This window comes from Anarhichas minor, unplaced genomic scaffold (assembly GCF_050575085.1).
Source record: "Anarhichas minor isolate MPS153535 unplaced genomic scaffold, ASM5057508v1 ptg000007l, whole genome shotgun sequence".
Lineage (NCBI taxonomy): Eukaryota > Metazoa > Chordata > Actinopteri > Perciformes > Anarhichadidae > Anarhichas > Anarhichas minor.
In genome coordinates, this window is record NW_027466453.1 from 6,404,050 (window position 1) to 6,420,690 (window position 16,641).

Consider the following 16,641-nt stretch of genomic DNA (forward strand, 5'->3'; position numbering starts at 1 on the left):
ATGTTTAATGGATCTGACCCTATAACAGCAGACAGCAGAATAAAACCAAGCATTTTATATATTCATTAGACTTTCTTCTTTCTTGCACTGAAAGGAATGTGAATATTTGTATAGTCATGAACAGTCTGTGTATGGACTGCAGGAACATCTGATGCTGATCCAAACCAATATAAGGAGACACACAATCTAACTTTAGTGTTATCATGGTCCTAATAACGTATGCGCTCACAGTGAATGAGTATGTGTATATATATAAATGTATGTATGTATATATATATATATATATGTGGAAATGACTCTTCAGCTTCCACCACAACTGGATTTGTGAATCATGACTGACTCGAGCGAGGAAGTGTGTGTGTGTGTGTGTGTGTGTGTGTGTGTGTGTGTGTGTGTGTACGCGTTTTACTTTGACTGGGTGTTGGGTGTTTACCTGTGTTCTCAGGCATGGAGGCCTGATCAGTGTTCCTCTCTTTCTTAAAGACAATGTTGCCAAACTGCAGCACTGCAGAGACCACCTTCAACATGCCTGGCAAGGACAAGATAACATTTCAGCGATCCCCAGAGGAGGGAGGGAGGGGGGATTAGGTAATGGCACAGTAAGAGAGGAAACAAACGAATGAAATTATAGATAGCGGTTCAGGGCACATCTGGAAACTTCTACTCACAGACAATCTCGTCATGGGAGAAGCTCATGATGTGCATGGCATCCAGAGTCTCCTGGAAGTTATCCTTGTCCTGCTGGCCAGGGATGGTAACGTTACCATTTGACAAGAAACGATAGTTGTTAAAGTCTTCGAGGAGCAGGTCCGCTGCAGAAGGAAAAAGATGATTGTCAAGTTATTTAATCAGTATGCTCTTATTCATGCTGATATATTTGGATACTTTCTATTTGTAGAGTGTATTAAGACCATGATGCATGTGGATTTACCCTCACAAGTAATTCAAATTGTTTGACGGACAAAGACATTAAAGTATGTGTTACATTTGCATCCATGTTCAATATAGACAAGTCGGTCTAGACTCAAAATGAGTGCGGGAGAGATCAAGTGACCTTCTAAATCCACTAAGACCAAGACAAATATGCCGTCTAAACACATTCTGCATCATGAAACAATGTACTAACAAGCTAAATTAAAAGTTAACAAGGGAAAAAGATTAGTTGGCCGGTGCTAATTCAAACCAGCTTCCTTTAAAACACTCCTTTTCTCGCCTGAGGCAAACTGGCACAAACAGGAAAGCTGGCTGTCACTGCTCCGGTGCTTTTGTTTATCCTGATTGCTCTGCACACAACACTCACTTCGGAGATGCTCCCCTGCCCCTGCCAGCAGGCGGTAGAAAATGTGGAAGGTCCTCTCATCTTTGGCCTGTCTGATGGCTCTCGACTTCTCCAGGAGGTCTGAGGGCAAAGGTTAAGGACTGACCAGGAAATTACAGCATAAAACAACAGCCGGTCTCAGTAATGAGGATACAAGTTTCAATATTGGCCCCAACGATGTAGCCTGTGACGTCAAAGTTGATTCTGATGAACTTGCCCTGCAGAAAACAGGATGCATGTTTATGTTTAAAAAAAAACCTTGTCGAACTTGCTAAAACTTCACAGGTTCATTTGAAAAAAAGTCTATGATGTTGCATGTTAAATATCACTTTGTGGATTCACGAAGACGACAGAGACACAGTGAGAACAAAATGCCACAGGTTAACAGGTCAGAGAGAATGTCAGGCATGTCTGCGGTTTCCTGAAGGTGAACGTGTGGATGTGAGTGTGTGCGAGTGTGTGCGAGTGTGTGCGAGTGTGTGTCTACTGGTCTTCATTGCTTCTCATCTGAGACAGCGTGTGATTAATTCAAGACTGAACACCATGGTGGTTAACTCTTTGCCACATGTTAACTTAGTCATTCAAAAATAAAATGCTTGGAGCGACAATTTTCAGAAATAACATTAAAATACATAATTTTTCAAATATTAGATTTTCAGGAAATGATTGTATCAGAGAACCAGGAAGTATTAAAAAAATAAAACCTTTTTTTAAACAGTTTTTTATCAAATACTTCAAAGTTATATCTTTGAAATAAAAAGCCCCAAAATAAATATTTGCAGAACGGCATTGAATGACATGAAGCAGGAGGTTTTGGGTTTTAATTATTTACATTTCTTTGTACATATTTAAGGCACTGATAGACAACCTGGAGTTAAAATAAATCTGTTTCCCTTCAGGTTGAATCAAACAAATGATCATTTAAACATAAACGGTGAACTCACAAAGCGGGATGAGTTGTCATTCTTCACTGTCTTGGCATTGCCAAAAGACTCAAGGATGGGGTTGGCTTGCAGGAGCTGGCGTTCCAACTCCCCCTGTGGAGAAAGACAGAGAGGTAAGAAGCAAACTAGCTGTCAAACATTTCTTATGTCTGGCACCACGAAATTCATCTGTATCTCTGTTAATCACATGCTTCTGTCTGCCAAAACACACACACACAAGCTGGTCAAGCTCGAATACTTCGAAAAAGAGCAACAAGAGAAAAATGTAGCCACGTTAATATGCTAAACCAATCTTTCAGACAGTCAGCAATTTATCATGGCTCTGTTGGCTCTACTTTGGTCAACTGCAGCACGATGTGATTTTTGTCAGGAGGACTCGACAAGTTTCGTGGGCCAAGATTACCAAACAGTTTGACGGAACTCAAAGTGTGTAGTCGGCAACACAGCGAGTGAGTTTCCACATATGCCCAACAGTTGTGGTTAGTTTGGATTGATTAGTGACAGCCTTCGGCCGTTCTGCACATTCCTGTGGTTATGATGATATACCCCTATATACTGTATATACGTACCACCGTGGCGGTAAAAATGGCTTCCTCCCAAATCTCAAAACCTGGCTAGATAGGCGGTTGGGACATTCCCTACAGCCCCAAAAACCTCAACATGCCCTCCACATGACGCAATCTCTCCTATCCGGGGCAGTGGCAGTACAGAAATAGCCCCTACAGCACATCAGAGCCTGCCTCGAACTGACTCCAGGATGAACCACTGGACTCTGACTGCCCAGGGGGGAACACAGTGTGCTGGTTGGTGTTGTAGACCAGCCAGAAACGGCCATTGAAAGAAACACTGGACTACAGTGAATTCTTTGGCCAGCAGCAGAGATAGAGTGCCGGTAATGGTCTTGTACTTGGACTTGTGTTGCGCTTTTCTAGTTTTCTGACTGACAAGAATCTACTCTGCTAGAGGTTTACATCCAACGTTTAAATCTCTCGGGCCAGACGTGGACAATACGGTCCTTCATACAACATTTTGACATATTTGTGAAGCCTCCTATATCTGTCTGAACGTGTTGATACCTGAGTAAGGAGTAACTATCCTCCTCATCATTCTTTTCCTTAATCTTTCAGACTGTGAACGCCATAAAACAACACAGAATAAACAGGCGTTCCCATTTGTCTTTGTCACTGAGAGAAATATGAAAGTCTGGTCGCCTCTGGTCTGCTTTACCTCCTCTCCATTACTTCATCTCCCCCCCTTTTCACCCCCTTTCAGACCTCTCTCCTCCACCTTATGGTTCTACATTCCTCTGGCCTCTGCTCAGAGGAAGCCGTAATGCAACGCAGAAGGAAAGCAGCATTAAGGTCAGTGAGGATGGTGTACTCTGGCAGGGGGAGCACCGAGGGCACCGAGGGCACCGAGGGCCCCCCCCCCCCCCCCGAGTTAAAGCTACTGAAACACGGCACATTAAACGAGCATTCACACGGATTGTCTGCGCTCAAAGCTGCAGGTTAGAGGTTGCAGCTACGACTCTGCTTCTAAAGATATTAGATTTTAAAGAGGACACAGAAACATCAGGTATTGGTTTAGGGGAAAAGGAAAAATATCTACCGGATAAATCACGCTGAGAATAGGTGAGCCAGAAAATATAAATCTTTGTAGCGAGCGTGAGAGACAAAAGATGGAGTTGGGGGAATTTTTTTTCTCATTTGTGTTACTTCTGGGAAACATTGTGGAATAAAATCTGAAGATCCAGGTGAGGCTAGAACATCCACATAGAAACATCCCCCGTGTTCGGTTATTGTCTGGGCAGCAAAAGCCACATGCGGATTGAAGGATAGTGTTGGTTACTGGAATAATATTATCACAGCTATCAAGGCTATAGAAACCACCACTGCAGTATTAACTTGAATGCTGTTCAAACTACACACATGCATCTAGAGTACATCATCAATGGGACACATGCATGAATAGATGAAACATTTGATTAACTGCCGTCATGTTACATCATTGATATCTTCATTTTACATATAGCGCAATATATTCACTTCACTGAAATGTAAAAGATGAAGCTCGGCATTAAACATTTGAGGAGAGATGTTTAGTGTGGCTGCGGTCTGATTTCACCTTTTATATGTATGTTGTTGTCCAATCAGTGTTGATGGTAAACGCGGTCGATTGAAGCAATAAGTTCCTCGGTTCGTGTCATATTGATCCCGATAGCTGAGTTCGCAGCTGCAAAATTCGTTGTTCTTCTGGCGTCCAGTGATGTAGATGAATGCAAGATAGAACTACAGGCTGCCATTTCAGCTTGGATGTATAATGCGCTGCCGTTGACGATGTGGTTCACGCTGGTTCGGACTACAGAGCCTCCGTGTTCTTGATTTATTACCTAAGGAAATAAAGGCGCATCTTATAAACCTCTGCCACACTATGTTTTTTGCTGTCCGTCGTGCATCCTGGTGCATTGAGGCCCCGCAAGGCTCCGCGAGGAGAACTCAGCTTTCTCGGCACGCCCTGAGGAATTTATTGCTTCAATGGACTACATTTACCATCAACACTGATTGGACGTCCATATGAAAGGTGGCGAATTGTCCCTTTTAATGCTCGAAAAGCACTTAATGTAAACGGTGTAAAGAATTGGTGTGGCCTATTCTTTTGAATTTGACTGACATGTGTTCCTCATAAAACATCTGGATTTCCAGCTGTCCTAATAAACCCAAACCAACTGATAAAACAAAGTGTTTTAGGATCATGAGCCTGCTGGTTTAATGGCAGATTCAGGGGGGCTTCAAATTAATCATGTGAGAAGACTGAGCCAGCACAAACAAATACCTCATGAAGACGGAAGCTTAGATTAGTCTGTCAACATCATTATGGAAGTGGCCGAGACTGAGAGAGAAGGGCATGCACATACACTCAAAACACCAAAAAAACGGACCACACACTCTTTTTAAAGAAGCGGGAGATACACTTGCCTGGAGCTTGAATGCTTTGGGAGATTCGGGCTGCTTGTTAAGGATAAACAAATGCATGTGTTAAAACCTGAAGCGCTCATGTCAGACACAAGCCACAGGAAACGGTACACACTTGGCCCCGCGTTGGGTAACCTCTCGCAGAATGGCATTGGATGACACGAAGCAGGAGGAGTGACCAGTCAGGCTACATTCAAATCTATTAGGTTAACTGCAGATTAATACACAACTTGTTGTCAGATATCAACACGAAGCTATGCACTTTCATTCTGACCAGAACACAGTAACATTACAATTCATTAATTAAATGGTTTGACATTTTGGGAAATAAACTTATGTACGGTAAATATAAAGCTACAGCCAGCAGCCGGTTAGCTTAGTTAGCTTAGCACAATAACTAGAAACTGAGGGGGTGTCAGCTGGACTATTTCTTGGCTCTGACCAGCAGAAACTCCAGAAGTTACTGGACCCGAGTAACAGTTTTCTGTACCGATTAAACAAATGAGATCTAAAATGTTTATTACTGAGCTTTGGAGATGCTGCTGGGTGGATTTTGTTACCGTTTCTAGGCTCGCAGTCTCTCTGCTAACGCTAACCTGATCGGCTGCTGGCTGTAGCATTATATTTAACAGGCACATATGAGAGTGGTATTGATCTGATTGCTATTGTCTGGCGTCAACTCTCTGCTAAAAAGTGAACACAAACTATTCCTTTAAATTACAATAATGATGTGCAGAGGCACTTCACAAATACCAACAAGTTCTTTTCGTTCTTAATCTAAGAGGTGAGGAGATGGACTGTCAGCAAGGATAATTCAAATATGATATATTGGAGAGGAGAGGAGAGGAGGCCCATGCTTGGCCAAGGATAGAGTAGGAGAAGTGTAGGCAGTGGGGCTCTCACAGGAATGTTGTGGTCTTTGCGTCCTTTGTGTGAGGAGGCAACGTGGGCCAGGTACTGGATGACCTTCTTGGTGTTCTCGGTCTTGCCTGCTCCTGATTCACCTCTGAAAACAAAAAAAAGGAGAGACGGCATGAATATACACATGGACGGACAGAGGGAGCAAAAGTGTGAGGGAATAAAGAGTGAGTGAGCGAAAAGAGACACACTTTGTTTTCACTTTAGTTTCACTTCTAACAAATAATGACGTCACTATTAGTTAGCAATCATGAATGGCGGGCGATTCGTTGTGAGGCATAGCAGCCAATGAACAGACAAACCACCGTAAAACCCTGACAAAAATAACTCGTCATTATGGTGGATAAACCTTGAAGGAAAGAGAAATGGAAGAGAGGTATTGAGAGCGGACGGCCATCAGGCTGTGTTGTTGTTTTCTAAACCCATCCATTCGTCTGTCAGCCGGTTTTACTGGACAACCTTGTGGTTTGGTGGGCTAGTCTCCAAAGTTTCCGGGCTCTGCTTTTGGGCCGTCTCTAATGATAGCTGTTGTTCAGGCAGAGCCATTCACAGCTCCGGCAGTCGGTTCCCAGAGCCCAAAAAAATAAATAAAAAAAACTGGGCCAACCTCGAAACCAGGCCAGCAACACTACATCCATCTTCATACCGGTGGCTTTAGTGTAGCTGGCTATTAGCTCTCGGACCACTGCAGATTTAGCTGCTGCAATAGAATTCGATGGGCGAGTCCTCAAAGCACATGATGCAGACAGCATATATAGGTCAAGTGAGTTACACATCCCAGTTTGGCTTGACGTCTTCATAGTTTCATAGTGTCGGAATATTTCCATGGTTTTCGGAAATAACCATTCGCTGACATTCACTTTCCTTATGGAAAAGATGTGAACATGGAAGGTTACGGGGTCACTTGTGGCCCCTCCCTTTATGAATACTCCTGCCTCACATGTTCTGTTGATGACCCTCTCACAACTCTCATACATCAGAGAGTCAACAGTCAATTCTTAAGTGGGAGATTCTACATGTTTCGGTCTCATAAGACGCTCCCCGTTTGGTTAATTTTGGATAGAGAATATAGACATAGTGGTGTGTTGATGAGCTGGGAGTTGCATATTTTTACCGCTTACAACAGCGATTTTATTCACACTCAAATCTTGTGCATGACAGCGGATACTCAGCACAGGTTCATCCTATGTTTGGTAATTCATACACGATGTCACGATACACGATGATGTAGGACCAGTAAGTAGGAGCTGACCATTCAAATGAGACATGGGTCTGCAGATGTTATTCTGAGCACATTACTGCTAAACCACGTAACTACACGAGACCTTCTGTAATTCTAAGCCATGCTAAATATGCTTGTGGTATTATAACTGAATAAAAAGAGTTTGTCGCAAAGTTCTTTTTCATTCTAAGACGAAGCAGAGTCAGACCTGTGCAAAGCTTTTCCTTGGAGGAAGAGTAGCATCTGACACAGTATTTTGAGACCGTGTGATGGTACGTCTCTTCAATCAAACAGAGGTAAAGGCAAAAGAACAATAGGCAAAGATGAGATTACATCAAAGTGTATTGATCTAAAGAGGGAAATTAAGCATTAAAGCAGCACAAGACTGAGTGGGTCCATTTCATCAAGCACTGGGTCTTCTCTGTTGCCGTTTCAATACCTTTCACACGCTTCCAACTGATGTCTTCTGCACTGAACTCAATGTAGATGTCTTTACAGACATGAAGCTCTAAACTGGTTGACCACACTACTTATTAAACAGTGGGGTAACACTGCTAAAATGGCTCCACGGTCACCAACAGGGGGGTGTGTTTGTTTTTTTTAGAATCTAGGACAGATTATGCAACAGCGCTCGCCTGTTCATTGGCAGCGCCAACTCAAGCCACATTGAAAGACTGTGGCACTCAATTACTCTCTGCCAAAGACGATGAAGGCACGGCACCAAACCGCACTCATAACTCCCTCTGCATTGGGTAGAGATGCTGCACAACCCGGCATCCGCAAAGAGCTATTTGAAACCAGTCTTTAAATAAAACAGCAGGACCATGGGAGCTGGCCAACTGACTCAGGGTGAGAGAAACAAGAAGGGAAGAAAGGAAGACAAAACAACCAGGAAACCATGTAATCCAGAGGTGGTGATCCTGGGACGTGCAATCATTGTAGGCACTGTAAGTGTCTTTATAGAACATAACCCTGTCAAGGCGCAGCTGTATAATCTTCATCTTGGGACAGTTTCATTTTCCAGCCCATTGAGCTGCTTCATCACCAGAACCACTTAAAGGAACGGATCGTCTGCCCTAACAGAGAAGCGACCTCAGGAGGGGAGAGCCGGACAAGTAATAGAAAGTTGAGAGCTGCAGTACTTACGTGCAAAGGATGGATTGGTCCTCACGATCTGTTCAGAGAAAAGAGAGAAACACAGTCAGCATCTTTCCGTCCTCTCTCCGGGTTTACCCTTCGTGACAACTAGGATCATTACAAAGACTGTATTTGGTCAAAACGTTGGACTACAACACACTCGCATGCAATGCATCATATCCAGTTCATTTTCTTGGTACAGGGCACAGCATCAACATTAAAAAGCAGGAGCTACAGCATGCTGGGTAACACTAAATAAACACAACTGATACCGCTTTTTTCCCCGAAAAATAATTGGAAACACTTAAATATTCCTCCAAAGACACCGGAGTCACATTAATCCAGTGTGTCCATTAAACAGCCAACAGCTCATTCCTCAGCCTCCTTCAGCTAGACTGCCACGCTGCGTTACGGCCATAAAGTGACACCCAGACCAGTAACCGAAGCGCTGACACCTTTCAACACAAGAGGAATTCAGACTGAAGTCCAGATGAAAGGATTAGTTATGCCCACTGAAGTGTGTGGCCTCTCAATTTTGAAGGTCCTGCTGTGTACTACAAAGAACTACAAAGAACTACAAAGACCAGAACCCTGAGGTTTCTACAACATTTACCTACTGGTAAATGTTGTAGATGTTTGTGACATACGTCTTTCATATTTAGAGAGGATGATGTTTTACGGTCCTGTAGAGCAGTGGGGGTTTCTTGTCTGGTGTAACCCCATATCTCATGTATCCATTACTTTCAGGTAACTGTTTTAATTTAACTGAACTGGTTGAATTTAGTTCAATTAGTTGAGCTTAAACAAGTACAAGTGCAGAAGTACCCACTTACCCCTGGTCGTAAAAATCAAAGGTCAACAAGCACAGTTTACCTCGTGAGATAATGTATTTAATGAACCACAAACAAACCCTAAAATGTCCGTTTAATAAATAAATTATGTAAATTCTCAACATAACATTTTAATTTCCTGAAAAAGACAAATGTGGGAACACCTCCACATTCCTAAACCTAATGAAACTGATGTTACACTGTGTCTGTGTTAAATGTTGTTCAAAACGTCCCCTATGAAGCTCTCTTTGAGCTCTTCCTCCATCATTTCTGAATAAAGCCAGTTCAGCGAAGCCCATGATTATCTAGAACCCTCTAATGGATAATATATAAGTGCTCTCTTCAACAGCCACCCACTGTGGGGATGAAGTGTTCAGCTGTGGGCTTTGACACAGAATAACACATTTGTCTCCTATAGCCCATTAACTCGCACCTTGTTGATGTGGGTCAGTTTTCACAGACGGTCTTTAAGGTGTTATCTTTCAACAAAGAAATGACCTTTTGTTTCGTGCACTTGTGAACCTCCCTTGGGTGACAAAAGCTGGCGACAAATGAGTTTGGCTGTACGTGTGTGTGTGTGTGAGTGCATCTGGAGTCTGAGAGTCTATTTTTCTCATAAAAAGATGATGACGGCAGACAGGCTCACACGCAAATATGCAGAAACAAAACAAATGTATGCTCACTTAACGAGAGTTACTATAATAATGGGAATGATGAATGAGCTGCTCACTTTTGCAGGCCCCATCTCCCCTGATGCCGAGGCAGCCTTTGAATCACAGGTCAGAGTTTGATTAGTTATCCCGTCTGTCTCTCTCACAGCCACATAAACCTGAAGCTTATCAGATGCACCTAATGTAAGACCTTACACCTCCAGCCTCACTGGACTGAGGCCCGCAGCGCTGCATGACGTCGTGAGTATGAAACCCAAATACACACAGACTAAACAGCCTCTGAGCAACATCAATTCAGCTTCACGTGATTAAAGAGAGAACCAGTTTGCATATGTGACCTCATGCTTCTAAAATTAGCTCTTGACTGCAATCTGCAACAAATAGAGAACAAAATAAAATCTGTAACAAATTGGGATTTTGTTATTCAAAGCGGCACTCTGGACCTTTTCGAGGCAGCCCAAATACACATAGTTACCTCATGTGTTGTTCTGGTGCCTTAATAAACATCATGTGACCGATGAGTCTTTCCTATAAAAAAAGCAATAATAATCCTCTGGTGCACATGCTCCGTCTCTCTGGCAACAGCAGCAGTCATTTGTTTGGAGTCGTGTCGGCATGAGCAGTAATTGATGCCATGGCTCTACAGGCAAAAACTACAACAAAAGAAATGTGTCACTGTAGTACAGCCTCTTACATATGTTAAGTTATCCCTGTGTGGGCCTAACTAACTATGAAGAAATCTGTAGTCAGTGTGGAAGATAAGATGACCTAAATAAAGAAACAGATGAAAAGTATTAAAGTGAGGTTGGGACGTGTTTGACTGTGAGAGCAAGTGTACAGAGTCCTAGCTGATTGGAAGGGAATGGCAAACAGGGTCCACACACACACACACACACACACACACACACACACACACACACACACACACACACACACACACACACACACACACACACACACACACACACACACACACACACACACACACACACACACACACACACACACACACACACACACACACACACACACACCAGTTTGCCCTCTTTATACTGTTCATTTGACCTTCTATTCCTCCATGGACATGCATCACCTCCACATCTAAACCCCTCCAGCTCTTTCCCTGATAGACAATCATGCCTTTAATCTACGATCACCTTTGTGATTGTATTCTTCTGTGAGGTCACACAACGTAAAGTAGATACGAGCCCCTTTCAGCCAGTTCAAGGTGGGACTGTTGCGCCGTTATTCTGTGTGAAAGGAGGGCTCGTGATGTTCACTTTCCAGAACCAAAAGGGAACTTTTGTAAATGAGTCCTCTCAGTGACAGGCTGGTAATTATAAAGACACGTTCTTTGTTTAAACATTTATTTTGAATTATACTTTGTGTGATCTTGCTGTGTTGTTGATCTTTTTTGTTAAAATTCACTTTTCACGGTCTAACGTGTGCTGTTTGAGTGGGCGAGTGCGTGGATCCATCCAGCTCCCACCTGTGGCCCTCTTGGCAGCCGCTGCTTCCTCGATCACCACAGCAACTAACTGCTGGGTCATATTTACCCAGGAGGCCATGCTGGCATCGGCGTAGGTGGACGCAATCAAACTGAATGGGCTCTTGCCTTCCAGTAGCTCATTACTGCCTCACTAAATCTTTACCCCCTTCCTCTCTGTTGCTCTCATTTCCTTTTCCCTCCTCCTCCTCCTGTGAACGGTGGAAAGCCAGATTACACGGACCGCTACAGAGCCGGAGCTTTACTGGAAGCAAAAGCACTTTTCCACACCAACACATGTTTATAATTTCATCACCTCATCAGAACTTTGAGCGGCACCGTTATTTCCTCCGCAACAACTCACAGCCAATCATTTAGGCAACGTTAACGCGAGATGGAAATAAGTTGGCCCTATTATTCATCAAGATTAGGTGAGACCACAGCTCACATCTCTGTTTGGATACAAGGCTAAGTACAAATCTAAATGACAGCACAGGGAAAGGCAGCATTCAGACCGATCAGTATTGCTACCCCGGTTCACCGAAGGTTGAAATACTTCACTTACTTTCTACTGATGAAGCAGCCAGTCCCCTAAAGTGACCCTTATTTCCTCAGCTTGTTGTAAATGTGATCTTATCAAATCGGCTGAAAACACATTCAAAGCATGCGCGCACTGCGCTCATTAAGACGTTCACACAAACGACGAAACTTTGTGTACTTCTTATCCAATTTTGCACTCCAATCAATTCAAACAACTGCACACAGTCGTTCTCGTGGGTGCACAAAACCAAATCTCACTTTAGCACAACAGGGTTCCCTTTGCTGCTCAGTTTATCGCCCACAAGGATAAAAAAAAAAAAAAAAAAAAAAAAAAAACCTCATTCTTCACATTCCAGAGCAACCCCCCCCTCTCCCTCCATCGCCACAAAAGACCCAATCGTTACAATAACCCCCCGTTATCGACCTCATTTAACCTCAGTGTCCCCCTCCTGACTGTACCTCTCAGATTATTGTTCTCTTTTAATACCCATACATGTAATCTACTGTAAACTATTCACACCTTCCTTCTATGGAGTTTCCCGTTCATAGTAAATAAATTGATTTTTTATTAGCAAGAGGCCAAAAGATTGGGACGATACACGGTATTCTCAGAGCTCCACACGGTCGAGGAAACATGTTACACAAAGCAAAGCACTGCTGTCCGCCTTAGAAAATGATCAGCGATAATGTGGACTGTAAACGATTTGTAGTTATTGGGCAAAATCATGCAAAAAGAACAGCACAGTCAGCGTAACAGTAATTCTTTTCACGGTTTTAACGAGTCCGAGTGTGGAACAACATATCTCATTTAGGCTCCACGCTGAGAATGTTGGAGGATTCCTAAACTAAACCACCAAAAATGTTCTCCCCCCCCCCCCGTCCTCAAACCCCAGTGTTCAAAAACATTCCTCGCACAAGTATCATAATTACGTCCATTTATTGTCAATGGTCCTCAGCAATATGGCTCCAGTTCAATGCAGTTGGACCCAAAGTCTAACCCACTAATTGCCCTCCTAATTGTTGCAAATTGCTGGTTCAATGTTGAGTCCGTGCATCAGCCAGCTGTCAAACAATCCATAATTACATTCACACGTATGCTCATTAATCTCATGCCTGTGATAACATGGGCAAAGATAGCGAAAAGGAAAGGTTGACAACCACCCCCTATAAATGTATTATTTATTCAAGTATAGAGGAACTCGCTGACCATGCAGACGCTTCTCAAAATAATTTAAAGAATTTTGCAGATTAAAGAAAAAAAGAAAACTCAACTTTTTGATCAAGAACAAGCAGCTCTAAATAAAACAAAAAATGGGAGTTTGCTTGAATTGCCTGATTTTCAACCTTTTTGGATCTTTGGATGCAACACATTTTTTCCACATTGGGGCTCAAGCTCTCACAATATGCTTCATAAAAGAAGTCGTTAAAACGCAACTGCACACAATGAAAATTCTAGCGTCATGGCAACCGCTTCACACACATAAGAAGTGAGTGAGCCGCTCTCTCGTGAACTGCTGCCGTACGTGGTGAGGATCACCCGCAATTACACACAGACACTCGTGCACACGTGGCTCCCTCCACACAGGAGAGTACGGTGATTGTGTTAGTGCAGAGAAAATAGAAAACTGGAGGCCTGCTTCCTCGTGAAAGCCTAGAGCTGAGGACGCAATCCAGAGCTACTCGAAAGCAGAGGAACAAAGCTCTAAGTGTGTGTGTGTGTGTGTGTGTGTGTGTGTGTGTGTTTGACAGAGCTCCTTCACATTCCCAGACAGCGGAAGTAGCAACTGGGAAGTGTTCTGGTCTGTGGACACCTGCAGTGTTTCACTGTCACATCGAAGCTCACGGACAATTATGATAAGACGCAAATTAAACACGGTTAAGTGGAGGGCTGAAGAAGAGTAATATGCTACAGCCTCCAACAGCAGTTTGGATAAGATAAACAGACTTAAGAAGCAATAAGTCCTCCAACAGTGATTACGGTAATACTTCATCTATCGCGTGGAGCGAAGTAAAGGAGAACGTAGGCTAAAGGTGGACATTAAAGTATCAGGATAAATGTCTTTTTGTATTTACAGTACTTAGTGTAAAGCAATAAAACATGATAGATGCTTGAGTGTACACAAAACTACCAAAAACTAGCTATTTAGTTCATTGCTAACAGGGTTCTCCAATTTAGTTTTGCGCTACTTTAAGTTGGATGTCTCACAACGGACAGAACAAAAAACAATCGGGTCAAAACCTAAGCAGCCAAGCTTGAGATATTCTCACTCTAAATTCCAAGAATGCTGGATCCTACATTTCCCATAATGCAGCTCAATAGCATCCAACGCCTCCTCAATTCCCATGCATTTTGTTTAGCAGCTCAGCCAATGACTGATGTCAAAAAACGAATCAGAACTCTGATTCCTTCTGTCATTTCCCTCCACTCACTCTGCTTTGTCCCGTTTGTCGTTTATGAAGCAGCATTATAAAACCCAGAGATTTGAATATTTGGTTCAATTTGAGACATTTCCATTCACAAAGACTCGCCTTTGCCTCAGGTCACGTTGCCCAAAACGAAAGTTTAATCGCGTCTTTGCATGGAATCTCGTTGTGTCTACAATTCACTTTGCATTTTGTACAAATAGCTTAAAAGCCATAGAAGATATTGTGCAGCTGTTTGGTGGAGTGTCCCTTTAAATTGAATAAATAAGTTTCACACTGACAATGTCGCCTACAGAATCGAATAGATGGGATATAAAGATGAGAATACAAGAACTGTGAAATCTCTCATCACAACAGTGCGGGTCCTCTGCTCATTACAACGAGCACAGAATGAGGTCAGTAGCGATCTGTACCAAACTGTTGAGTGTCAGCAGTGAAAAGTTTAACAATCAGTCTATTTACAATATCAGCGGAGGAAAACAACAGCAATACTAACAGATACTTTGGCTCAAAGTTAAAACTCTTTTCAATTAGTACAAAGTACTTTTCTGTACATATGGCCATTTGCCACCGCTGAGTGACTAAACAGCTCAACTGCGTTAGTCACTGTAATGCTGTTCAACCAGCTGCCAGTGAGGCATTCATGAGCCTACGAACAGAAGGGCAGACAGCCCCATGAGCCGACTGGCCGTGTGTGTGTGTGTGTGTGTGTGTGTGTGTGCTGGAATTCAGATACCCCTGGTTTCCCTCCCCTCCTATCGGCACTGGGGCCTCTTGGGTGTGGAACAGGCGTTGTTTTCAGCAGGCTGCCGTCGCAACAGAAGTGACATTAAGGGAAAACGGGGGCAAGTGTGGTGGTGGTGGTGGGGGGCTCAGATCATGTCTGTTTTTTGATGACTATTACCTTGTGTGTTTCATCATGAACCGTAAATAATACACTCTCCCTTTGTGCCAGTCGGTGACAAAAAAAAATAAATCAAGCAACAATGCTGACTATGAAGCATTTTCAGGCATGAACAAATGGGTGGGGGCCGTCCTAAATCCCACTGCCAGTCACAGGAAGTTCCCCTGTGCATCTGGCACTTGTGAATACTTCCCAGGACAGGGAAGAGTGTAGGGACGGTTTAGGGATGTGGCCAGCCAGACAGGACGAGAGGGGTGTGCTGGGAAGGGACCAGATAGGAGCAATGAAAAAGGGAAAATGGAGATAGCAGAGGGACAGCTCATAGGGGCAAAATGGTGAAAACAGAGGACAGTTATGAGAGCGGAGCAGCTATAAATAAGATCACGTCACCCGCTGACATACTTGCAGAAGAAATCCTAAGTGTGTCACAGTACTTCTGATTTCGGGATAGTGATGTCAGTTGGCAGCTGAGATCACAGGCTGAAATAGACCCACAGCGTGGGTTTGTGAATGTCCCCACCCTCTCGGAAATGACAGCAGTGAGGGACCACCTGAGGGAGTGCGAGGGTACAGAGAAGATCCAACACACACACACACACACACACACACACACACACACACAGGCTTGAATGTCCCCCTTTTGAAGCGTTCTAACCTCTCCTGTTTGTCTCTCTCTCTCTCTCTCCACTACTTTCTCTCGCCCCTTTCAGACCACAGGATTCTGGGGAAAATCTTACACGAATCATATCAAAGTGAAAGGGAAGAAACCTGATAAACCACAACCTCAGCTTTGCCCCCCCACCCACTTGAACACACTAACTTCAGTTTGTTTGAAGCCAAGAAAAATGGCCTCAACCCAAATAAATGAATGACTAATAAATATACTGACAGACATCAGTGTGTGGGGGGGGGGGGGGGGGGGGGGGGGGGGGTTTGACAGGGGTTATGTTACTTTGTCTTGGCTGTTAGCAGTAACTTCAGGGAACCAAGAAACAGTCTGCTATTTAACCCCACGTAAAAGGATAATTTATTCTTTGTACTTTCGGTTTTTGTACAAAATATACAAGATATACAAAATATACAAGATATACAAGATATAACGCCTTAATTAGGGAGCTTTAGAGGTGCTGATAATCTTTTTTGCTAAGCTGAGCTAACCAACCGCTGGCCGTAGATTCATACATGAGCTACATACGTGTCATGTGTAACACAAGAATGCCATTGATCTTTTCCCTGAAAGCGAATAAGCGGATTTTCAACCATGTTGAACTCCTG

General features: G+C 43.3%; 1 protein-coding gene across 1 annotated transcript in view; it reads right to left on the reverse strand.

The window, feature by feature from the left end:
- Positions 1 to 16,641, reverse strand: part of LOC142941796 (myosin-10-like) — a 47,420-nt gene that overhangs the window by 15,902 nt on the left and 14,877 nt on the right. The window contains exons 4-11 of the mRNA XM_076083889.1: positions 8,521 to 8,548; positions 6,138 to 6,240; positions 5,238 to 5,270; positions 2,263 to 2,355; positions 1,473 to 1,536; positions 1,301 to 1,399; positions 669 to 812; positions 434 to 529 (exon numbers count right to left, since the gene is read on the reverse strand). Of these exons, the coding sequence (XP_075940004.1) occupies positions 434 to 529; positions 669 to 812; positions 1,301 to 1,399; positions 1,473 to 1,536; positions 2,263 to 2,355; positions 5,238 to 5,270; positions 6,138 to 6,240; positions 8,521 to 8,548 (660 nt within the window). The remainder of the gene's footprint in view (positions 1 to 433; positions 530 to 668; positions 813 to 1,300; positions 1,400 to 1,472; positions 1,537 to 2,262; positions 2,356 to 5,237; positions 5,271 to 6,137; positions 6,241 to 8,520; positions 8,549 to 16,641) is intronic.